This window comes from Bombina bombina, chromosome 3 (genome assembly GCF_027579735.1).
Source record: "Bombina bombina isolate aBomBom1 chromosome 3, aBomBom1.pri, whole genome shotgun sequence".
NCBI classification, from domain to species: Eukaryota; Metazoa; Chordata; class Amphibia; order Anura; family Bombinatoridae; genus Bombina; species Bombina bombina.
Window position 1 is genome coordinate 753323345 of NC_069501.1, and position 25430 is coordinate 753348774.

Consider the following 25430-nt stretch of genomic DNA (forward strand, 5'->3'; position numbering starts at 1 on the left):
GCTGTCGGCATAAAACATTGCCCAACCATTTCTTGTGAAATGCTTGTGCAATGCTGCACCCTACACATTCGCGTCCAATCGGCGGTGTCAATCATCCCGATCATATCGTATTGGGATGATTTCAGTCCGTCACCTAAAAGGTGGGACATGGCATGAGAACTAGAGCAACGGAGGGAGTAAGTAGCGACCCGATGGCCTGCAAATATAAATATTATGTATATATTTACGGGGATCACACAGTTCCCATTGACCGCATTGTAAAGGCACTTTTAAGCCCCACACCCGCTCTCTTTAGACCCCCAAAACGGCTTGTTGCAGTTATTTTATTATAAAATAAATATGCTACTGTCTTTATTTTTTAATAAAGTATATCACAATTGATTTTGGGGGAATTTGATGGATATTTATAGAACTAACCAGAGATCTGATCTCTGGTTAATTTTTTAAGCGCTAATTGCTAACGCGAGCTCCGGTAACAATAAAAAGCCACTTGTAATGGCTAGTTATTTATCACAGGCAAATTTGCCCATTTGTGGGAGCATGATAAATTAGCGCTCCACTTGTAATCTAGCCCTTAATCTGAATTTAAAATAAGAAGTAGATATTTTTGTCCTATTTGCTGGCCCCCGGTATCATGTGACAGCCATCAGCCAGTCACAGACTAGTATATGTATACCCTGTGAATTTGTGCACATGCTCAGTAGAATTTTGACTTAAATGTCCCTTTAAGTGAACGCTAGATAAACAGTGAGTGAGATTTGCCCATGCTCACAAGAGGACAGAATTCAATTTTAGTAATTTTGTGCTTTCCCCCCCCCAGCAATTTGTTTATTTTTATGTTTACTTTGATTTAGTACATTTGTTTTTACTAAAGAAGTAATGTTTCATATCCCTTTCAATTTGCTTTCATGATAGTTCTTATGTCCCAGCACCCTCCTACACGGAACCTTTGTTTAAGAAAACAATAGCTAATAACTTTATTTCTATTACATAAAATAATATTGGAAGATGTTTTTTTGCCATAGATACAAAAGTGTGCACTGTGCATGCCCATGTAGATATGCAAGATAAATCCATAAAATTCTATTTTATGTCAGTGGAAAATGAACATAACAGAATGCCTTCAGGGCAAAGGGTATTTAGAAAAACTAGATTTATTTATCTTCCTGTTCTTTATTTCCTCTTATCTTGTCTTTGCATGTAATTGTTTTGTCCCCTTGCAGTCATTTTCTTACAGTGAACTTGCATATGAAGCACATTGGAAATTGACTAGTCACAGACTTTTTAATAGGAAGGCAATCAGAGTTTTCAGCAATTCCCATGTTTCCCAATAATGGACCTTCTCTTCTGGCTAAGTGAGTGGGTCATTTCCCAAGTCTATTTAATTATTGCCACCTCCTTTAAATGTGTTCAGTAAGGTATCTACAGAGATAATAACCTTAAAGCAAATGAGAACACTTATTTTGCTAATTAAAGCTTTCACATGGTACAAATTTCTTATCAAAGCTTGCAGTCCTAAGATACACAAACCCAAAGGAAATACAAAATTCCTTTAGAAGCAAAAAAAATTGCACGCTACTAAACAGATAAACAGTAGACAATAGTATATTCCTAGATACACTTCAAAACCCACTGGCAAAGTTGCAAATCTAACACCCATTGCAATTCAAGCGTGTTAAAGGCAGATTTAAAAAAGAATTATGCTTTTGAGGCTAAAAATGACAAGCTTGTCAAAAAAATAAAAAATAAAACATTTTTTCTCTGCACAAACAAAAGAATTATAATTGAGCCCTGGAACAAAAATCAGCTCTTTAAATATGCTCATGAGGATTTTAGCTGTGTTTTCTATTTACAGCATTTTAATTTTTCTTTTGCAATTAAAAATATTCTCACATCCATATTCATCTGAAGTGCTTGGCTTTGTCAGAGGTAATATCCCTTTAGAATGAAACCAATCCCATAACTTTAGTTTGTACTCTGCTTAAATTGAATTACTTTAATTATAGAAGTGGTTTACATGAATACTGTATATGCATATACAGTGTTTGTTTCAGCTAATATATATATATATATATATATATATATATATATATATATATATATATATATATATATATATATAATATTATATTATTCAGCTTATAAAAATCTTATATATCTATATACTCTATCTCTCTCTCTCTCTCTCTCTCTCTCTCTCTCTCTCTATATATATATATATATATATATATATATATATATATATCAAGAGGTTTAAATAAAGGGACATAAACAAAAATTGTTTAATGATTCAGATAGAAAATACAATTTTAAAGACGTTTTGAATTTACTTCTATAATGACATTTGCCTTGTTTTTTATTTTATTCTTTGTTGAAGAGATATCTAGATAGGTAGAGTGAACATGTTGGGAGCACAACATTACAGAAAATAGTGCTGCCATCTAGTGCTCTTGCTACATGAACCCCAACATTTTTTTTTTTTTATAATTTAGGTAGAACATACAATTTTAAACAACTTTCCAGTTTACTTCTATTATCAAATGTGTTTCATTCTCTTGGAATCATTTGTTGAAGGAACAGAAATGCACTACTGGTTTCTAACTGAACACATGGGTGAGTCTATGACTATTGGTATATATATGCATCCACCAATCAGCAGCTAGAACCTAGGTTCTTTGCTGCTCCTGAGCTTTCCTAGATAAACCTTTCAGCAAAGGATAACAAGAAAAAGGAAGCCTATTAAATTATAGAAGTAAATTGGAAATGTATTTAAAATTGTATGCTGTATCTGAATAATGACTGTCTAATTAAGACGTTTTGGTTATAAGAACCAAGAAAGCCCCTTATATGTAGCGCTACTTAAATATTGTGTTTCTTCTTTGTTTACAGTTATTTGAATAACAAAATGTGAGATTTAAATATATTTATCTTTGTGATCTTGATATAACAATAACCCATGTGAAATAGCTTTAGATTTGGCTCATTATTGTACATGTATTAAATATTGTAATACAGGTAAATGTAACATCTATATCATATTAATGAAAAAGTAATATATTATTTTCTTCAATTAAAAAAAAACACTTTGAATGAGTTTCAGCTGTGTGCTAACTAGTTAGTCAATTAAATTGTTATTAATTAAATTAATTGTAAGTAATTGTGCAAGTACTTTACAAAAATCAGTTATTCCTTACAAGTCATTTCATAGAGGACCCACATCAAATTTAATTTTTGTAATATTATTATTATACTTTATTTATGAAGCACCATCATATTCCGCAGCGCTGTCCATGGAGACAGTTTGTTTAAATAAAACAATAATATAAAACTTGTAAGAGACAAGACAAAATTTACAAACACATATAGGAGGAATTGAGGGCCCTATTCCCATGGGAACTTACAATCTAGAAGGGTAGGAGGTTGAGAAACAGGAGGTGATTACTTCAAGATTGAATGAGGGACATGTTGTTAGGTAAGAGAAATATTATTGAGTTGGGTGGTAGGTTTCCCTGAACAGAAAAGTCTTCAGAGAGCATTTAAAGGAACAAAGATTAGGGCAAAGCCTGACAGCACGAGGGAGAGTGTTCCAGAGGGTAGGTGCTACATGACAGAAGTCCTGCAGTTGAGCATGAGAAGAGGTGATAGTCGCAGATGCAAGGAGCAGGTCATTGTTGGATCTTAGTGGGCAGGCTGGAATATACTTGTTGATTAGAGAGGACAGGTAGAGGGGAGCAGTGTATGCAAGGGTGAGTGCTTTGTATGCAAGGGTGAGAATTTTGAATTAAGTTCTGCTGTGAATGGGGAGCCAATGAAGGGATTTGCAGAGAGGTGCAACAGATACAGAGCGACAGGAAAGGTGTATCAGCCTGGCTGAGGCATTTAGGATGGATTGAAGAGGGGAGAGGTGGGAAAGAGGAAGGCCAGTAAGTCGGTTATTGCAGTAGTCAATTCAGGAAATAACAAGGGAGTGGATTATTTGCTTTGTGGTGTTAGCGCACAGAAAAGGTTGAATCTTGGGAACAGATCCTTGAGGTACTCCAACAGACAGAGGCATTGGAGAGGAGGAGTCGCTGACAAATGACACAGAAAAAGATCTGTGCGAAAGATAGGAGTGAATCCAGGAAAGAGCAGTGTCACAGAGGCCAAAAGAGCTAAGGGTCTGTAGGAGCAGGGGGTGGTCAACTGTGTCGAAGGCAGCTGAGAGGTCAAGTAAGAAGAGTATAGAGTAGTGGCCAATATTTTTAGCAGAGAGAAGATCATTCGTAACCTTGGTAAGAGCAGTGTCAGTTGAGTGTTTGTGGCGGAATCCAGATTGCAGGGGGTCAAGCAAGGATTTGGCAGACAGGAAGTGGATTAGGCGATTGTAAACTAGTTTTTCCAGGAGTTTTGATGTTAGTGGAAGCAGTGATATGGGTCGGTAGCTTTCAGAAGTATTAGGGTCGAGGGAGGGTTTTTTGAGTATGGGAGTGACTTTTGCGTGTTTGAAAGAAGATGGGAATGAGCCGGTAGAGAGAAATAGGTTGAAGATGTGGGTAAGAGCAGGAGTGAGGGTGGAAGATAGGGAGGGTATTAGATGGGAAGGGATAGGGTTAAGCGGGCAGGTAGTGAGGCGTGAGGAAGATCTCAGTGGCTGGATTCTCAGTGGCTGGATGGAAGATGCAGAGGGTGGCAAAGGGAGTAACTGGGCCTGTTGTTGGAATATTGCAGGTTGGTGTTGGCATGTTGCTTCGTATAGTACATGTTTTGTTTAAAAAATAGTCTGCCTGGTCTTGAGCACTAAAGACAGATGGGGGGGTGGAGCAGGTGGGTAGAGGAGAGAGTTAAAGGTGGAGAAGAGTTATTTACATTTGCGGAAAGAGTAGATATGAGAGAAGAGAAGTAGGTTTGCTTGGCTAAGTGAAGGGCAGAAGTGTATGAGCGAAGAATAAACTTATAGTGTATGAAATCAGGTTCAGAGTGAGTTTTCCTCCAGACACGCTCAGCAGTACGGAGTATTTTTGCAAATAGCACTTTTGCTGAGAGTGGGCTGCAACTGACTGTGTGATGTTTTGCGCAGTTGGGGAGGGGCAAGTGTGTCTAGTGCCGAGGAGAGAGTTTTGTTATAGTGGACTTTTGCGAGATCAGGGCAGGTTATAGTGGAAGTGTGAGGGAGAAAATCTTGAATGATTTTTGAATATTGGAGCGTATCCACAGCATGTGGAGAAGTGGGTATAGCTGTTGCATTAATATTATAGGTGATCAGGTGATGGTCTGAAATGGGAAAAGGGCGACAGGTGAGGTCAGATATAGAACAGAGGTAAGAAAATACCAGAAGTGTCCATCACGGTGGGTAGGGAATAGGGTGGATTGTGAGAGATCGAAGGAGGATGCGAGTGAAAGAAGTTTAGAGGCAGCAGGGGCAGATGGGTTGTCAATAGGAATGTTGTAGTCCCCAAGAATTAGGGTTGGTATATTTGTAGACAGAAAGTGTGGGAGCCAGGTGGCAAAGTTGTCAAGGAATTGGGAGGTAGGTCCAGGAGGCCGATAGATGACTGCCACTTTGAAGGAGAGCGGGGAGAACAGGCGAATACAGTGGACTTCAAAGGAGGAGAAGGAGAGAGATGGGATTGGAGGTAGATACTGATAAGTGCAGGAGGGAGAGAGCAGGATCCAACACCGCCACCCTGTTTCTCAGCTGGCCTAGGGGTATGGCTAAAGTGAAGACCACCATGTGTGAGAGCAGCAGTGGAAACGGTGTCAGAAGAAGATAGCCAGGTTTCGGTAATTGCTAAAAGGGTGAACGCATTTGAAATAAACAGGTCATCAATGGTTGTAAATTTATTTCAGACAGAGCGAGAGTTTCATAGTGCGCAAGTGAAAGGAGTGTGTGCGTTTCGGATGCATTGGATGGAAATGAGGTTATGTGTGTTGCTTTTATTAAAGTTTCTATGAGGAGTGTGTGATTGGGTAATGGTAGGAATGAGGGTGGGCCCAGGATTTGGAGAGATGTCGCCTGATGCTAATAGCAGCAAGATGGAAAGTAAGAGTAGGTGAGAATGAGATTTATAGCAGTGTGGGTAATTCTGTGAGGTGGTGCAGTTTAGTGACATAGATTTTAATATAGAAAGTAGTTCATGAGAGCTAAGGTAAGGAGAGAAAAGGTAAGAGGGGGCTATATAAACTGCATGTGGAGAAGGGTAAGGTATAAGCATGTGAGCATGCCTGTGGAATAGGCATGAGACTGTTGTAAGGAAAAGCAGTCCAGAAAACATAGTAGAATATTAATTGCAAACGATTATTTTTTAAATGCAAATATTTAGCTTGCCTCAAATCTTCTTCAATGATGTATTTTTGTTGCCTGATTTGATGCCTTTGGGGCCTATCTATCAAGCTCCGTATGAAGCTTGATGCCCCGTGTTTCAGACGAGTCTTCAGACTCGCCAGAAACAGCAGTTATGAAGCAGCGGTCCCAAAGACCGCTGCTCCATAACCTGTCCGCCTGCTCTGAGCAGACGGACACACATCGCCACAATACAACCCAATCAAGTACGATCGGGTTGATTGACACCCCCCAGGGGGCGGCCTTGCACCAGCAGCTCTTGTGAGCTGCTGGTGCAATGCTGAATACGGCGAGCGTATTGCTTGCCGTATTCAGAGAGGTCTGTCGGATCAGGTCAGACAGACCTTAATAACTAGAGGCCTTTGTCTTTATGCAACATCACCTAACTTTTTCAGCTATTTTTTTTAATTATTATTTTTAAATTGGAAAGCAGCACTTCATGAATAGACAATTCTCCTTGTCAGTCACTGAGCAATTGATATTGATATAAACATTACTTTAGTATTTAATACAATTAGTACATTTAACATACCGTTTCTGCTCTTTCAAATGCACAATAGTAAATGTTGCCTTCAATGTCACTGGCAATACACTTTGAAACTGAAATATAAAATGTTTAATTATGCAAATCTCTCTTAAAATGTTTGCTTTTCAATTCTTGCAAGAATTGCAAGTGCATGCGCAAGATTTCACAAGCTTAACTCTGGTATATTCCATACAGCCATTGTTTGTCTAGTAACTAATTTATGCCTCAGCAGATAAAAATAAGAGAAACTTAAGTTTCAACATGACAGCTCCCATTACTTTATTTACAGACATTTTTCTCAGCACCTCACCCAAGTCTCCTATCCTGGTGTCACTCTTGACTCTGAACTCACATTCACCCCACAAATAAATCCTGCCATGAACACCAACACAACATTTCCAAAATTTGACTTTTCCTTAATCAAGAAACTACAAATATTCTAATTCATTCCCTCATTTTGTCACACATTGACTACTACAACCTACTTCAAAATGGCATTCCCAAACACTGCCTCTCCCCCTCTAATCTATTATGAATGCTTCACCTAGACTCATACACCTAAGTTGCCAATTTATATCAGCTACTCCGCTCTGCCAGTCTCTACACTGGCTACCCATACACTGTAGAATACAATTTAAAGTATTAATCCTAACCTATAAAGCACTCAAGAACCTCACTCCCAACTATATTTCCACTCTCATCTCCAAATACTCCTGTAGCCATCTTTTCCTATCAACCTCTGACCTACGTCTTTCCACTCCTATTGTCTCTAAGTCCATCTCTTGCTTCCAAGACTTCTCACGTGCTACTGCTATCCTCTAGAACTCTCTACCCTGCTCAATAAGCCTATTCAGAGGTGCTTAACATCTTTCCTTGGTTTGACTTGCTGCTGCAACTACAATCCATGTGACAAACTAACCCCAACCTTATGTTTCTGCACCTTCAACCTGTAGACATTTTGTACTATTTATGTTCAGTCTGTTATGTATTAGTGTCTTATCACAAATCTTTTTCATGGTATACCCCTATCTCTGTACCCAATGCTAGGGAAATTATGTGACATTATACTAATAAATGCTAATAATAATAACAATAATAATAGACAAACTATACACATTTTAAACAATATTTCAACAACTAATATGATTTCCAAATAAAAAATATAAAAAATATCAATATTATTCTCAAGATAATCCTTTCTTTGAATTCATCATTATAACTAAACATGTTTTGCTTTTATTGACCCTTGAACTGAACAGAAAAAGCAAATTACAAGTTAGATCATATAGTGTTACATTACTCTGTAGAATATGCCTTGAAAAAAAGCATGGGATAGGTTTGAGCTGTTTGCTCAATACATTTACCCTAGTAAACTTTTGGATCAATAGATTTGGGAAGTGAGTGGTCTTTACATATGTAGATTTAAAGGGACAGTCTAGACCCAATACGTTTTCCTACTCTCACATGCTGATTTGTGCAATTTTAAATAGCTAATTGATTATTTTTAACATGTGCTGCTAAACTGTCATACAAGAAAACAGCTTTAAGGACAAGAAGAAAGTTGTGGGCTAAACTTGGCAGCCATTTTTGGCTGCTAACAAATGAAGATTATTTAAATGTTCATGTATTTCTTACAAGCATATAGATGTGGAAGCAGTTAGAAGATACTTGTCTGGTGTGTAACAATAAGTAATAAAGAATAAATATTGTGTCTAGGCTGCCCCTTTAAGCTAGTTCAAATAATATACTGGAGAACTAAGTTATAGATGCCTTAAAGGGTGAATAAATTATTAATATTTTAGCAAATAAATCTCACAGCCCCCAGTTTTTTTTAAATCAGCAACACATTTAAGGGTGAATTGAGGCACATAAATACAAACACATAGCTTTTCAGCTGCTTCAGATTGTTGAAGCTTTGTAACTTTATAATATAGGGTAACCTTCTTTGGTAGCTCACTTATAAAATGTTCCCCATCAGCTTAAATAAAACTATGTCTGATATAACATTTATCGTATAGTATGGAGGGAAATGCATAGTCCAGCTGTCCATCAGTTTTTTCATCAGTTTGAAAGCTAAAGAATTAATCGTCAATCAAATGGTTAAACTGACTCAGTTATCAATGTCTTGCTGGAATATTTCTAATGACTCGAGTTTTTGTTACACATATAAGACCTTTAGATGGGACTCTGAGGGCCAATGAATTATTCATGATTGCTAAGTATAGGACCGAATAGATACAATCTCTTCTTTTTAATAAATTCTTTCAAAGGAAATTGCTTCTCTATATTTACATTACTTAAATCAGCCAGCATTAGGTTCTGACATCATATTGCCCTGAAGTTCATGTACAATTATTGTCAAGCTCCTATGTTAAATAAATTAGAGAGCCCACTTTTACCTTAGTATTGTACAAATAGTATCCATGTTTTTTTTTTAATAATAGAGCTCTGTATTAACTGGAGTATCTTAATTCACTTGACCAGAGCAGTGGCATCCCTGCTTACCATATTAGTAGCTTTAACGTTTAAAAAAAACAATCAATATTACTTCCCTTTATTAAGCAAACATTTTAAGGATGATCATAATAAAAATAATATTTTGAATAGGAGAATGAATGTATTTTGGTGCTCATTGCTGCATCTACTTTACAATGCTTATGCAATGTGTAGCTCACTGGCATACATACCTGTGCAATTCCCTATTATCTGATCTATTTAATTTATTTATTTGTGCACAGGGACAGATTTTTTTTTTTTTTTAATTATATGGTGTAGTGGAAGCCAGGAGAGTACAGATATGGCAAACAGGTTTCATAACTATTCTTTCTGCATTTAATTTTCCTTATTAAAGTCTCATTCTGATGCAGAACTCCCAAGTGGAATCTGCTCCCAAGCAGGACAGGGCCAGTCAGCTAATCAGTAATAAAGTTGCAAAGAGCCTTAAAGGGACAGTATACACTCATTTTCATATAACTGCATGTAATAGACACTACTATAAAGAATAAGATGCACAGATACTGATGTAAAAATCCAGTATAAAATGGTTTAAAAACTTACTTAGAAGCTCTCAGTTTAGCTTTGTTGAAAAGGTAGTTGGAAAGCCCACTGCAAGTGGGAAATAAGACCCTCCCCCCCTCCCCCTTCTTTTGCATATGAAAAGACCCTTTACACAAACAGGAGCAAGCTGGAGAAGGTAGCTGACGGTGTTCAAATAAAACTTTGGGACTTGGTTAGGAGTCTGAAAATTAGAGCAATGTTCTTTAAAAATAAACAAAATTATACATTTTTTTAAAAAACAAACTTTATGGGCTTTATAAATAGATCATCTACAAAACATTTATGCAAAGAAAAAATGAGTGTATAATGGCCCTTTAAATCATCTGTAGTGTTATGCTCAGTAGTTACAAAGCTTGTGGCTCCGAGCAGGATTTCAGTTATGTGTTTAACCCCTTTAGGGGTTTTATTCTAATATTGTCTGACTCACAGGTTTAGTACTAGGTGGGCAATGAATTTATGCATGTATATGTCTTTAAATGAAAAAGTCGCTTACTAGAGCAATATGAGTATTTATTTAAGATCTGTCTTCTTGCCCTTTATGGTATTTTATTGGAGAAGTTTGGAGGTGTCTTATTTAAGGGTCATCTGCAGTCTACTATGAGTGAGCATGCTTGGGCTTCCATAATAAATTCCAGGAAAGGGCAAAAAAAATTAACAAAAAAAAAGTAATAGTTTTTGTGAGCTAGTGGTTTGAACTATTTTCCACTCAGTGCTCTATCCATATGGAACTTTATTGTAGCTTGGGCTGTGATTAGAGAACAGCTCAAACCGTTAGCTCACAAAAAAATATTACTTTTGAAGTGGGCGGCAGGAGCGTGGAGCATTAGAATGAAAAGGCTAGATTAAAAAGTGAGTTAAAGTGCATCTTCAAAAGAAGTGATTAATTAAAGTCCATCTAAATTAATATCACTAACATTCAGGATCTGGCTATAAAAATTGGACAGTTTACCATCACTTTGAAAAAAAATGTTTAGTCCTAGAAATAACATTTATATTAAGCAATAGTCAATACTGTATATTTCTTAATGTAGTATCATTGGCATATAAAAAATAAATGTTTTACATGAGAAGTATGCCAGAGTAAAACAATGCTTCTTTATGGTGAGTAATGATGCTTGACGTATTCATTTAGTTAATAATATATAGAGGTTTGTCTTGTGTTCTCTTCAATGGGAACTTACATTTTATGGTCCATTGTACCTAGATAAGCTGTGTATCAATACTGTTGTTTTCCATTAAATCCAGTATATGATTACTTTTGAACATTACAAGAAAAAACATGAATATAAGATAGATGTATATAATCCCAGTCTATTTTATGTGGTTGTATGTGTGCTTGGTTATTATTTTTCTAAGTATACATCTATATACTGTATTTAGATTGATTATCAAAACTGTTCTTCTTTTGGCAATAATACCGAAAATGTTATAAATTATTTTTCTAAGTATACAGCTATATATTTAGATTGATTATCAAAACTATTCTTCTTTGGGTAATAATACTGAAAATGTTATAAATATGTATGGAAAATTGATACTAAGGGGCCAATTTATCATTTGTCTGGCGGACATGATCTGCTGTAGCGTTCATGTACGCCAGACATCGATAAATGCAGACAGCATACGCTGTCTGCATTTATCATTGCACAAGCAGTTCTGGTGAACTGCTTCTGCAATGCCGCCCCTTGCTGCTAGAAGGGGGTGTCAATCAACGTGATCGTATGTGACTGGGCGGATTGATGTCCGCAGCCTCAGAGGTGGCAGACGAGTTAAGGAGCAGCGGTCTTAAGACTGCTGTTTATTAACTCCTGTTTCCGGAAAGCCTGAAGGCTCATGGGGAAACAGGGGTATTTGGCCAATTTGGGCCATAATAAATCCCCTAAATCTTCATTACAGGTACAACGTGGAAACTCAGCAGATTTGAATGAAAACAAATATTTTTATTAATGCCTTTTATGTATCTGTAACTACAAAAGGGCTAGATTAGAAGTGGCGCTAACTGTTGCTCACAAGCTTTTTTGGCTTTTTGCACGCATTGGAAATAGTGTTCATATTACAAGTTGAAAGTAAATGAGATCGCGGAAGCGCAATGATGGGTTAGCGTCACTGAAGCTATGTTGCTTAAAGAGCCATGAAACTCAAACTTTTCGTTCATGATTCAGATATAGAATACAATGTTAAACAATTTCCAGTTTACTTCTATTATCAAATTGGCTTCACTCTCTTGCTAACCTTTGTTGAAGAAGCAGCAATGAACTGCGGAAATCCTCTATATTCCTTTATTGTACAAAAAGAGAAGAAAATCTTGTAATTACAAGATGTTGTTTTCCCTTTAAGTAGACTTTTCATTGCTCAGTCACAAATCACTACTCAAAACTGATATCTTTCTACATCACATGTTGATTTCTGCAATTCTATACAAAACACAACACAAATATATATTTTTGGCTCCATTGTTTTATAGCATTAGCCTATTATATTATCCAGGCTTAATGAAAAAAGAAAAAAAAGTATTTTCATTCATTTGTATTCAGTAGTCTTTTCTGAAACATGTTTCAGCATATACTTAATGGGGTCATTTTACATCAATATAAAGTTACAATGATATAATGACTTTAGGGTAAATGTGATTCCTATATTATATAGAAAATAAGCTCAATTCCCAAAAGATTGCTGAAATAGTACCTTACTAAAATTACTCCAGCTTACCTATTATTTAGTTTATACTCTTTATGGACCTTGTACATAGAAACGCAGAAATCCCTTGACAGCTTATACTGCATTTTTGCAAGGTTTGAAACATAGTTAAATTAGAGAGAGAAAAAAAAAAAAACGTACAAAAATCATATTTTTATCACCGAAAAGCAGGTGGAGTGCAAATATTTTATAGCAGAACATTGACAAACTCGTAAAAATGCTGTTGGTGTGATGACAAATGACAGATTGGAATTCTAATTTTCCTTACACATTGCTCTAGCAGAAGTGCAGGTCTCTTGTTGGTAATCTAAACTCAACAACATTTTAGCAGGAGAAGACACCGTGTAGCACATTGATATGAATGACATTAAAAACATTATTAGATTCTATCAAAACCCTCATAAGTGTAACCACATTAACTTTGAGGGTAGTCAAGCTGTATAATTGCATGAAAGCAATGGATTTATCCACAAAGATGCCACAATGACAAATATGTTGTGGGAAATAGCCAACTAGTAATATATTCCGCAAAAATAAAGCTGGGTTGTCAGGTCACCTGTTGAAAACTGACACTTACATAGTTAAATCAGTTCATGACGTATATTGTTACAAAAGCAAAACTGCATTTCAAATTATTCTAAAAATATTTCAAATGCAGCACTAATCATTTCTAAATGGGTGTTCAAATATCCCTTTATTGCATCCATGAGGAACCTCTGTTAGTTCTTGTAGAAGTAGCTTGGAGAGCAACTGCTTTGTATTGCACATTGACCTGTGAGAAAGAGACACACACACAAAGAGAGTGACAGTGGCACGGAAGCTGATTGATAGTGATGGTGAGGGATGAGATAATTTGATAGTGACAGAAATTCAGAGACATACAGACAGCGAAAGAGACATGGATACAAGAGAAACAGGAAGAAGCACAGTGAGATTTAAACTGATGAAGGGGCCCCGGTCTACCTCAATAGGTGACCCATGAAAAAACCTATGCTTGCTCGGGTAATATGTCGCTTCTTTTTACAGTTTCTGGTTGGTAAAGCTCAGCTTCGCCATCTTGGAGCTTTGATATTCTTGTATGGAAATGGTGCACATTCATAGATCAGTGATGCTGCCAGCTTTATAGCAGTTATGCTGTGCTCTTCGGGTTAGCCTGCATAATAGTGGAAGCTTTACACTTTGTTGCAGCGACTGTGTACTATATTTCTTATAAATATACAAGTGACTTTACACAGTGTAAAAAACTGCAAAGAGTACATTTTCCTCTCAGTATAGTGCACACTATCCTAAACTTCATGATTCAGTGGCCAAAATCGCAAGCAAATTCACTTACCTGTGAATGATAACCCCTTCTTTCACAAGATAAATACCCAAGCTTTAAGATGGGGGTGCCACCCAGTATGAAGTTACGTAGTTTAACCAACTGGCACTAGTAAAGGGTTAAAGTACTAGAATAACACTGGAGAACGCTGTAGGCAGAGGAGGAAATTAATAGCATGGCGAGTAGTAACTGATCATTTTTTTGTTTTCCTGCCCAGCAAAAATAGGTGAAAAATCTATGGCCTAGATTTGGAGTTTGGCGGTAGAAGGGCTGTTAACGCTCCGCGGGTTTTTTTCTGGCCGCACCATAAATTTAACTCTGGTATCGAGAGTTCAAACAAATGCTGCGTTAGGCTCCAAAAAAAGGAGCGTAGAGCATTTTTACCGCAAATGCAACTCTCGATACCAGAGTTGCTTACGGACGCGGCCAGCCTCAAAAACGTGCTCGTGCACGATTCTCCCATAGGAAACAATGGGGCTGTTTGAGCTGAAAAAAAACCTAACACCTGCAAAAAAGCCGCGTTCAGCTCCTAACGCAGCCCCATTGTTTCCTATGGGGAAACACTTCCTACGTCTGCACCTAACACTCTAACATGTACCCCGAGTCTAAACACCCCTAACCTTACACTTATTAACCCCTATTCTGCCGCCCCCGCTATCGCTGACCCCTGCATATTTTTTTTAACCCCTAATCTGCCGCTCCGTAAACCGCCGCAACCTACGTTATCCCTATGTACCCCTAATCTGCTGCCCTAACATCGCCGACCACTATATTATATTTATTAACCCCTAATCTGCCCCCCTCAACGTCGCCGACACCTGCCTACACTTATTAACCCCTAATCTGCCGAGCGGACCTGAGCGCTACTATAATAAAGTTATTAACCCCTAATCCGCCTCACTAGCCCTATCATAAATAGTATTAACCCCTAATCTGCCCTCCCTAACATCGCCAACACCTACCTTCAATTATTAACCCCTAATCTGCCGAGCGGACCTCACAGCTATTCTAATAAATGTATTAACCCCTAAAGCTAAGTCTAACCCTAACACTAACACCCCCCTAACTTAAATATAATTTACATCTAACGAAATAAATTAACTCTTATTAAATAACTTATTCCTATTTAAAGCTAAATACTTACCTGTAAAATAAATCCTAATATAGCTACAATATAAATTATAATTATATTATAGCTATTTTAGGATTAATATTTATTTTACAGGCAACTTTGTAATTATTTTAACCAGGTACAATAGCTATTAAATAGTTAAGAACTATTTAATAGCTAAAATAGTTAAAATAATTACAAATTTACCTGTAAAATAAATCCTAACCTAAGATATAATTAAACCTAACACTACCCTATCAATAAATTAATTAAATAAACTACCTACAATTACCTACAATTAACCTAACACTACACTATCAATAAATTAATTAAACACAATTCCTACAAATAAATACAATTAAATAAACTAGCTAAAGTACAAAAAATAAAAAAGAACTAAGTTACAAAAAATAAAAAAATATTTACAAACATAAGAAAAATATTACAACAATTTTAAACTAATTACACCTACTCTAAGCCCCCTAATAAAATAACAAAGCCCCCCAAAATAAAAAATTCCCTACCCTATTCTAAATTAAAAAAGTTAAAAGCTCTTTTACCTTACCAGCCCTGAACAGGGCCCTTTGCGGGGCATGCCCCAAGAATTTCAGCTCTTTTGCCTGTAAAAGAATAAATACAATACCCCCCCCAACATTACAACCCACCACCCACATACCCCTAATCTAACCCAAACCCCCCTTAAATAAACCTAACACTAAGCCCCTGAAGATCTTCCTACCTTGTCTTCACCATCCAGGTTCACCGATCCGTCCTGAAGAGCTCCTCCGATGTCCTGATCCAAGCCCAAGCGGGGGGCTGAAGAGGTCCATGATCCGGTCAAAGTCTTCATCCAAGCGGGGCAGAAGAGGATCTTCCATCCGATTGAAGTCATCATCCAGGCGGCATCTTCTATGGACTTTGACCGGATCATGGACCTCTTCAGCCCCCCGCTTGGGCTTGGATCAGGACATCGGAGGAGCTCTTCAGGACGGATCGGTGAACCTGGATGGTGAAGACAAGGTAGGAAGATCTTCAGGGGCTTAGTGTTAGGTTTATTTAAGGGGGGTTTGGGTTAGATTAGGGGTATGTGGGTGGTGGGTTGTAATGTTGGGGGGGGGTATTGTATTTATTCTTTTACAGGCAAAAGAGCTGAAATTCTTGGGGCATGCCCCGCAAAGGGCCCTGTTCAGGGCTGGTAAGGTAAAAGAGCTTTTAACTTTTTTAATTTAGAATAGGGTAGGGAATTTTTTATTTTGGGGGGCTTTGTTATTTTATTAGGGGGCTTAGAGTAGGTGTAATTAGTTTAAAATTGTTGTAATATTTTTCTTATGTTTGTAAATATTTTTTTATTTTTTGTAACTTAGTTCTTTTTTATTTTTTGTACTTTAGCTAGTTTATTTAATTGTATTTATTTGTAGGAGTTGTGTTTAATTAATTTATTGATAGTGTAGTGTTAGGTTAATTGTAGGTAATTGTAGGTAGTTTATTTAATTAATTTATTGATAGGGTAGTGTTAGGTTTAATTATATCTTAGGTTAGGATTTATTTTACAGGTAAATTTGTTATTATTTTAACTAGGTAACTATTAAATAGTTCTTAACTATTTAATAGCTATTGTACCTGGTTAAAATAATTACAAAGTTGCCTGTAAAATAAATATTAATCCTAAAATAGCTATAATATAATTATAATTTATATTGTAGCTATATTAGGATTTATTTTACAGGTAAGTATTTAGCTTTAAATAGGAATCATTTATTTAATAAGAGTTAATTTATTTCGTTAGATTTAAATTATATTTAACTTAGGGGGGTGTTAGTGTTAGGGTTAGACTTAGCTTTAGGGGTTAATCCATTTATTATAGTAGCGATGAGCTCCGGTCGTCAGATTAGGGGTTAATAATTGAAGGTAGGTGTCGGCGATGTTAGGGAGGGCAGATTAGGGGTTAATACTATTTATGATAGGGTTAGTGAGGCGGGTTAGGGGTTAATAACTTTATTATAGTAGCGGTGCGGTCCGCTCGGCAGATTAGGGGTTAATAAGTGTAGGCAGGTGTCGGCGACGTTGAGGGGGGCAGATTAGGGGTTAATAAATATAATATAGGGGTCGGCGATGTTAGGGCAGCAGATTAGGGGTACATAGGGATAACGTAGGTGGCGGAGCTTTGCGGTCGGAAGATTAGGGGTTAATTATTTTAAGTAGCTGGCGGCGACGTTGTGGGGGGCAGGTTAGGGGTTAATAAATGTAATACAGGGGTCGGCGGGGTTAGGGGCAGCAGATTAGGGGTACATAAGTATAACGTAGGTGGCGGTCGGCAGATTAGGGGTTAAAAAAATTTAATCGAGTGTTGGCGATGTGGGGGGACCTCGGTTTAGGGGTACATAGGTAGTTTATGGGTGTTAGTGTACTTTAGGGTACAGTAGTTAAGAGCTTTATGAACCGGCGTTAGAGCTCTAACGACAAAACTCCAGCCGCAGGAAAAAAGCAGGAGTTAAGAGCTTTCTGGGCTAACGCTCACTTCAGAAACGACTCTAAATACCGGCGTTAGGATCCCATTGAAAAGATAGGATACGCAATTGGCGTAGGGGGATCTGCGGTATGGAAAAGTCGCGGCTGAAAAGTGAGCGTTAGACCCTTTAATCACTGACTCCAAATACCAGCGGGCGGCCAAAACCAGCGTTAGGAGCCTCTAACGCTGGTTTTCACGGCTACCGCCGAACTCTAAATCTAGGCCTAAATTTTTATATATATTTTGAGATGATACATAATTTGATTTTGAGTGTGTGTGTATGTGTATATATATATATATATATATATAGTGTATTTAGGTTTTGTGCTGCCCTAGGCACTCAAATTTCTGCTGTGTCCCCCCAGGTTTTAGGCCTTTTTTGGCCATAATAATCTTTGGTGAGGGTGTAATGTGACTATTTTTTTCATGGCAAGTAAATATTCATGTTCAAGTTTGTGTGTGTATATGGTGAGTGTTTGTGTGTGTGTAGTGTAAGCGTGTGTAGTGCAGTGTGCATGTATATGTGGGTTTAGTGAGACTCAAAAAGTGTTGCCTCCCCCCCAAATCTGCCACCCTAGGCAAGTGCCTTGTTTGCCTAGGCCAAAATAAGCCCCTGATATATATTTATCTTAACCGCAAACAAAAAAATTACATTTTTAAGATCACATATAGTTGTGTACGCTTCCTAGTCTAAAAGTATGATTTGAGCTATGTTTTAATATTAAAAAAAGCTTTGCAAACAGTCACTATAAGTACTTTAAACAAGAGCAAATTGTTTCAAGGGGTTAAGACTGTTGAATATGAAAAAGATAAAATATCATGCACAGACGACTTTAAAATAGTTTTCTGATGGATTGGAATACTTATGTTGAATTTTCTCAATGCAAAGGTATTGGTGAAGTTGGAAATCCATGCTCTGAGCAGGTTATTTAATAGTTATAAATTGATTGGAATGGCTTGTATTTGAAATCCCAACAAAAGCATTCTCAAATGGGTTAGGGCAGACCATGCGGAGACAAACACTAAGAGATAATGAGAGAGACACCATACATACACACATATATACACTCATAAATACACAAACATACTACTCTTACACACAAATACACACTACACACACACACACTACTCATACACACATACCCACACTACAACATATACACACACCACAAACTACACACATATACTACTCATACACTACTGATACATATACACATATATACATTCATAAATACAGAAATACACTACTCTCACACACAAATACACACCACACACACTACTCATACACATACCCACACTACAACATATACACACATCACACACTACACATATATACTACTCACACACTACTGATACATATACACATACAGTCACATCACACATCTTAAATTATATCTGCATTGTAACAATATTTGCAGAATAAAGTTTAGCATTTTATGTATGGTTTTCAAATCCACATTAATTTGTGGTAAGTTAATTAATTTACTACTTTATTTTAAAATGAAATGGGGATATGCTAAATGCAAAATCACATACTTTTATTGTTACTTGTTTTAGGAACTTGAAGATGGCACAGAGCACCAGCAAGCTGTTGTACATTCACTGAATGTATCAGGAGGAGAGATTATCGAGCAGTCCTCATCTGCTGATGCTTCTCATATTAAGGATAATTTGGATAACTTGAATTCTCGCTGGCATATTGTCAACAGAAAGCTAAATGAAAGAAGAAGGAGGTAAGAAAAAATAATGATTATTCTCATGGAAAGTAAGTTTGATGGAATTGCTAGAAATTAGAGGACAGATAATTTGATTTTGAATGGTCTGTTCTTACACTATAAATAATATGTACAAAGAAGGTTGATCATAATCTATCATTACTATCAACACAATCACAACCAGCTAGTTTCATTGTTTATTGGCAGAACTTTTTTTCATTATCAGTTTTATGAAGAAATGGTCCTACACAACGCGTGTCAATCATGTTTTCCTGATCACAATCCAAATGCATTTATGAAAACATTTTTATATTTATCAAATTCCACACCAAATCCTGGAGTTAGACACATTGGGCCCCATGTATTAAAAGGCAGGCGGACACCTTCTCAACTTGCGAAGCTGTCCACCCGCCTTCGCTGCATATGGGCAGTGGCTCTGTTGATCTGCTGGCTCGTATGTTTCATTACACTCTCTGATGAGTGTGTAATGACCGTCCCTTCATTCGTGTGACCAATCACACTAGTGAAGGCACTGTCAATCACTGCAAGCGAGCGAGCTCTCTGTGGTTTCTCTTTGCCACCTCTGAGGTGTCGAGTAGTGAAGAAGCAGCAGTCTAATGACCGCTGCTTCTTACATAGAGGGAAGCAGGCTCACATATGCAATCCTACCCTGCAAGGGCTCCGGAGCAGCTCTTGTTGCTTCGTACATGGAGTCCATTATCTCTATAATAAAAGCAGTGTTTGGTCAAATCATTTTAATCTCATGGGACATTAAAGGGACATAAAATGCAAAAATTTCTTTCATGATTCAGATAGAACATATAATTTTAAACAACTTTCCAATTTACTTCTATTATTATATTTTCTGTGTTTTCTTGTTATACTTTGTCGAAAAGCAGGAAGATAAGTTCAGGATTGTGCACGTGCCTGCAGTACTATATGGCAGCAGTTTCGCAATGATGTTATACATTAGCAAGAGCACTAGATGTCAGAAGAATTTCCTATCATGTAGTGCTCCAGACCTATCTAGATATCTCTGCAACAAAGAATGACAAAAGAACAAAGCAAATCTGATAATAACAGTAAAGAATACACTTTTTTAAATTGTATTCTCTATCTGAATCATGAAAGAAAAAATTTGGGTTTTGTGTCCCATTAAAGTCAAGATTGAATTTCCAATACAGTTTTTAATTATTCATTCATTGTATAAGACATCTTTATAATGTATTTGAATTATTTATTTTGCCCTGTTTTTCTTTATTTTACCTCTGGAAAGTGTAGTTTTACACTTCCCATAAAAAGTCTCCACGATTCCCATTTGGCACTGCAATCAGTAGTGGATTTACTAAAGGGAGGCTGGGGATCTACCTGCATCATCCCCTCTGTGTGTCCCCTGCAAAAAGGGGTTTTTGATTTAAAGAAAGAGTTTGTCTTTACAATATGGGGCCAGGGTTCCCAAGACGGCCGTCACAGTGTTGCTGTACAGAAACTCCTGCCGCCATATTCACAGTCACAGATAAGCAGATCCTCTTTCTCATATGTAGCTCAGCTTTTGCTGGGTCTTAAAAAATGCTGTTGGGAGGGGGAATCACAGTGTTTGACCTAGGGTCTAATGATGTATAAAGTGATAGCTTGATTAGGGCATAAGCTCATTTATATCTGTCTGTAATTGGCCACAATCTTATTGTCCAATAGGAATGTATTTGTGCTGTAAAACAATGACATTTTTCATAAAGGGACAGTCAAAATTAAACTTTCATGATTCATATAGGACATTTAATTTTAAACAACTTTCCAATGTACTTTTATCATCATATTTGCTTTTTTTTCTCTTGGTATTCTTTGCTGAAAGCTAAACCTAGGTAGGCTCTTATGCCAATTTCTAAGCAATTGAAGGCAGCCTCTTATCTCAGTGCATTTTGACAGTTTTTCACATTTAGACAGTGTTAGTTGATATGTGTCATATAGATCAGCGGTCGCCAACCGGTGGTTCATGGACAACTGGTGGTCCACGAGAAGATGTTGGTGGTCCTTGACACAATCAAGCAGGAATTAATCTCCTCAGATGATGTCACCCCCTGGCTGAACATCAGTGAAAACCGATGGAGGAGGAGTTAAATTACAATCTCCCTATGCATGTAGCATAGTACTGCGTAACTTGCGTAGCTAGATTGTATTTTTAACTCCTCCTACCCGGAAGATGCTTCCATTCTAAAGCCAGCAGAGGTTGGTATAGTCTTGGCTTATAATAGTGGAATTAAAGTATATAAAATAAGAAAATCTTAAACATTTTTTTCTCATATTTAATTTATTTTCTCCCCTTTAGCTGTCTCTTTGTAGTAGTTTTCCTAATTCCTTCAGATGGACTTACATCACTGTGTGTTTTCCTTCACTCTATCTTCTTTTTCTTTAATTAAATATGAATTATTTTTCATTCTAATAATTTTCCCGTGCACAAAGCCATTCCAGCTGAATTCCAGTAATTGCCATCCAGCAGATTAGCCATATCCCACCAGTATTATAGTAATTCAGTGACGTGCTGTCATAGGAGGCAGGGGAGGCAGCGCCTCCCCTGTCCTATGTCTGTAATCACACATTTTAAATAATTTTTGTTAAAAAAAAAATATATATATCTTTTTTTAAGTTTTTATATAATTTTTTTTTGTACCCTAAGGTCCCCCTAACCCCCCACCCCCTGCCGCCAACTCCGCTCATGAATTACAAGAAGGCTGTCTAGTTTAAACTAGCCAATAGCGAGGCAAATCCATCCATTCCATATCCATATTGTGCAAAGGAGAGGCTGAGAGCCGTTTAGCTTCCCTCCTTTGTACAATATGGAGTTGCTGGAGACTGCCACCCAGTGGCCCTAATGCTTATGCTTAAGTCTCTGTTAGCGGGCTATACCGCTCCCACAGAAGCTGCTCTCTAAGCAGCCTCTGGACTCCAGAGCCAATCAGCGTCCAGCTCTCTTTATCATCTAGGTCTGGGCGCTGGGCGGGAGGAAGTCAGGAAGACAGATCTGACACAGAGAGGCTCAGACTGAAACGAGCAGTCACATGTGGGTGAGCCGGTAAGGTGGACATCACAGGGCGATCCCAGCAGCACAGTGCTTTTTACATACTAGCAGCATATATTTAATTATAAGCAAATAACTAAACTTTTAAAGAGAGAGTGCTATTACAGGGGGCCGTTGGAGCAGCTGTCAGTACTGCCACTGCAGTCAGTCATTGACACACCGGTCTGCTGTGTGTAGGTTAGTGGAAGTCAAGACTGGAAAAAAGTGCATATGCAGCTGCACCATATACTTGCAGCTAGTTGCCCTAGTGCCAATATACTTTCTGTTATTGTAAGTGTGGCTGGCTGACAGAATGGAATCACATGACTTCTCTCACTTCAGCCCTGCAGTGCACAACTTCCGTGCTGAAGATCTAGAATGCCGGGGGCTGGGGCTGGAATGCTTAAGAGGTCAGATTTGTTTTTAACTTTGGCGTTTATGCTCCTCACATTGCTGTGTGATTTATTTGTATTGCTTTCCTTTCAGTTAGAAATCCGGAGCTATCACTAAATTGTGCATTGATAGTTAGTCTGCTCCTTCAACCATCCTGCATGAGGAACTGTGACACTGTTTAGCAAATGAGGGTTAAGTTAAGTGATCACACTTATATTATTTACAAAATCAGTGACTTTGCTCAGCTTCATATTTCATAAGCAGGTTTTTTTCTTATTGTTACTTTAATTTTGCTAAAAGTGTAGTCAGTTAAATACAGGGACATATAAATCAGTCCCCTGGTCTAAGTTTACTCTAAACTTTACTCTAAATGCTTTTTTTTTTTTTTTTTTTTTTTTTTGCTTGCACTCTTCATTTAGAAAAAAAGGGTAATCCCCTTCTGTATCTGTTTCAGTGTGTGCATCCATATGTATATGAGTGTATTTATGATTGTATGCGTGTATGTATGTATGCTTGTATGTGTGTATGTATGTGTGTGTGTGTGTGTGTGTGTGTTTATGTATGTATGTATGTTTTTTAAAAAAAAAAAAACTTGAGAGATTTAAAGTAGAAGTGATCCTTTATTGAAAGACAGAGAAGTCAGCAGTGCTGAGTTCTCTGTCTTTCAATAAAGGATCACTTCTTCTTTAAATCTGTCTTAAGTTTTTTGTTGTTGTTGTTTCTTTATAAACATTGATTTGTAAGGGTCTGCACTAAAGTGTAAGTGTATACATATTTTTTAGGAAAATTGTTTTCATGCAAACATAGCTCCCTTCATTACCTTGTATGTATATACATGTGTGGGTATGAGTGTAATTATATATATGTGTGTGTGTGTGTATGTATACACATGTATATGTATGTGTGTATAGGAGTGTGTGTATGTATGAATGTTTGTGTGTGTATATGTAATACTATGTAGGTATGAGTGTGTCTGTGTGTGCATGACAGTGTGTATGTATAAGTGTGTGTGCATGTTTTTGTTATTATGTGTATGTAAAACAATGTATGTTTGAGTGTGTGTATGTATGCAGGTATGAGTGTGTCTGTAACTGTTAATAATACTGCAGGGCAGACAGCATTAAAAAAAAAGAAAAAAGTTCTGAACAATCCTATATTATAAAAGACAAGAGTTTGTCTGAAGCCGTCATGCGCAGTTCAGACAAACCCTTGCAGCTGATCGCACGCGCACCCACCCGGCAGCAGCGCGAGGACTGGGCAGCACAGCTGATCGTGCGCGCAGGGGAGAACAGGGGCGAACCGGGCAGCACAGGAGAGAGAGAGAGAGAGAGAGAGGAGAGAGAGAGAGAGAGAGAGAGAGAGAGAGAGAGAATATAACATAACACGGCCCGTGTGAACGGGCTTTAGGACTAGTTAAATATATTTCAGTAGTGTCACTGTCTACCAATAGGGCTGTGGGAGTTATCCTTATCACTCCTTATCAGCCAGTGACCAGTTGTAATATGTTTAGTTAAGAAATGTACCTATAGTAATAGATTATTTGTGCATATACTTTTCACATAATATTGAGAGGAATAGAAGCTATAGTACTACGTGTTATTTACAGTCATATAACAACACATGTATGTAGTACTATAGCTTCTATGTATTCTTCTCAATATCACTGACTGTCAGTAAACAATCTGTTTGACCTGTCATTGGGATTTCTGAACCTACAAATTTAGGAATGTGTACAGTACTGCAAGCAAACATTTTACTTGCAGTACTGTATACATTCCCAAATGTGTCTTAAAGGGACAGGATACACCTTGAGATTTTCTAAATAAAGCGTTTAGTTAAGAATAATGAAACAACTTTGCAATCTTTTCATTATTTATTTTGCCCCTTTCTCATGTATTTTAGCACTGAATGTTGAGCCAGTTCTAATTATCAGAACATGGAATGCACCTGCTGACTTCTCAAGGCTAAGCGTGCTACATATATGTCCCTAATTGGCTTTAGTGGATAACAGCTGCAAAACTCTTTATACTAACTGTATGACAGTGGCCTTGTTGCATGAGGAATAAAGGCCCATATTGGCTTCTCCTTCTCCAGATAAGGCAAATGGTGGAGTTTGACTAGTGGAGAATATCTGCAGTAAAAAGGATGTTCGTTTATTTTAAAATATTAAAGGAGCATTAAGCACAATTTTTTCTTTCATGTTTCAGATAGAACATACAATATTAAACAACTTTACATTTTACTTCTAATTTGCTTTTTCTTTTGGTAACCTTTGTTAAAAAGCATACCAAGGTATGCAAAGGAGCAGCAATGCACTGCTGGAAGCAGCTGGTGATTGGTGGTCATTGTCATTGGCTTATGTACTCAGCTACCTCTCAGTAGTGCATTTCTGTTACTTCAACAAAGGATACTAAGAGAATGAAGCAACTTTTATAAAATAGATTTGGAAGTTGTTTAACATTGCATGCTCAATCTGAATCATGAGTAAAATGTTTGGGTTTCGTGTCTTTTTAAGATATGTTATTCTATAGCAACAATACAGAAATGTCTTGTGATAACAAGGTGTTTACTGTCCCTTTAAGGCCATATACCTGCTGCAATTTCACACCAGATTTCACAATGATGGAGTTACTCAAGAAACTAAGACCCACAGAAAATCACAGTATAAATATAAGAAATAAATGTAAGAGGAAATGGTTTATTTGTTCAAGTAAAGGGTCAGTATAC

General features: G+C 37.2%; 1 protein-coding gene across 1 annotated transcript in view; it reads left to right on the plus strand.

Annotated features, from left to right (window-relative positions):
• DMD (dystrophin) overlaps positions 1-25430 on the plus strand; it is a 4487195-nt gene that overhangs the window by 2742448 nt on the left and 1719317 nt on the right. The window contains exon 45 of the mRNA XM_053707599.1: positions 19098-19273. Within this exon, the coding sequence (XP_053563574.1) occupies positions 19098-19273 (176 nt within the window). The remainder of the gene's footprint in view (positions 1-19097; positions 19274-25430) is intronic.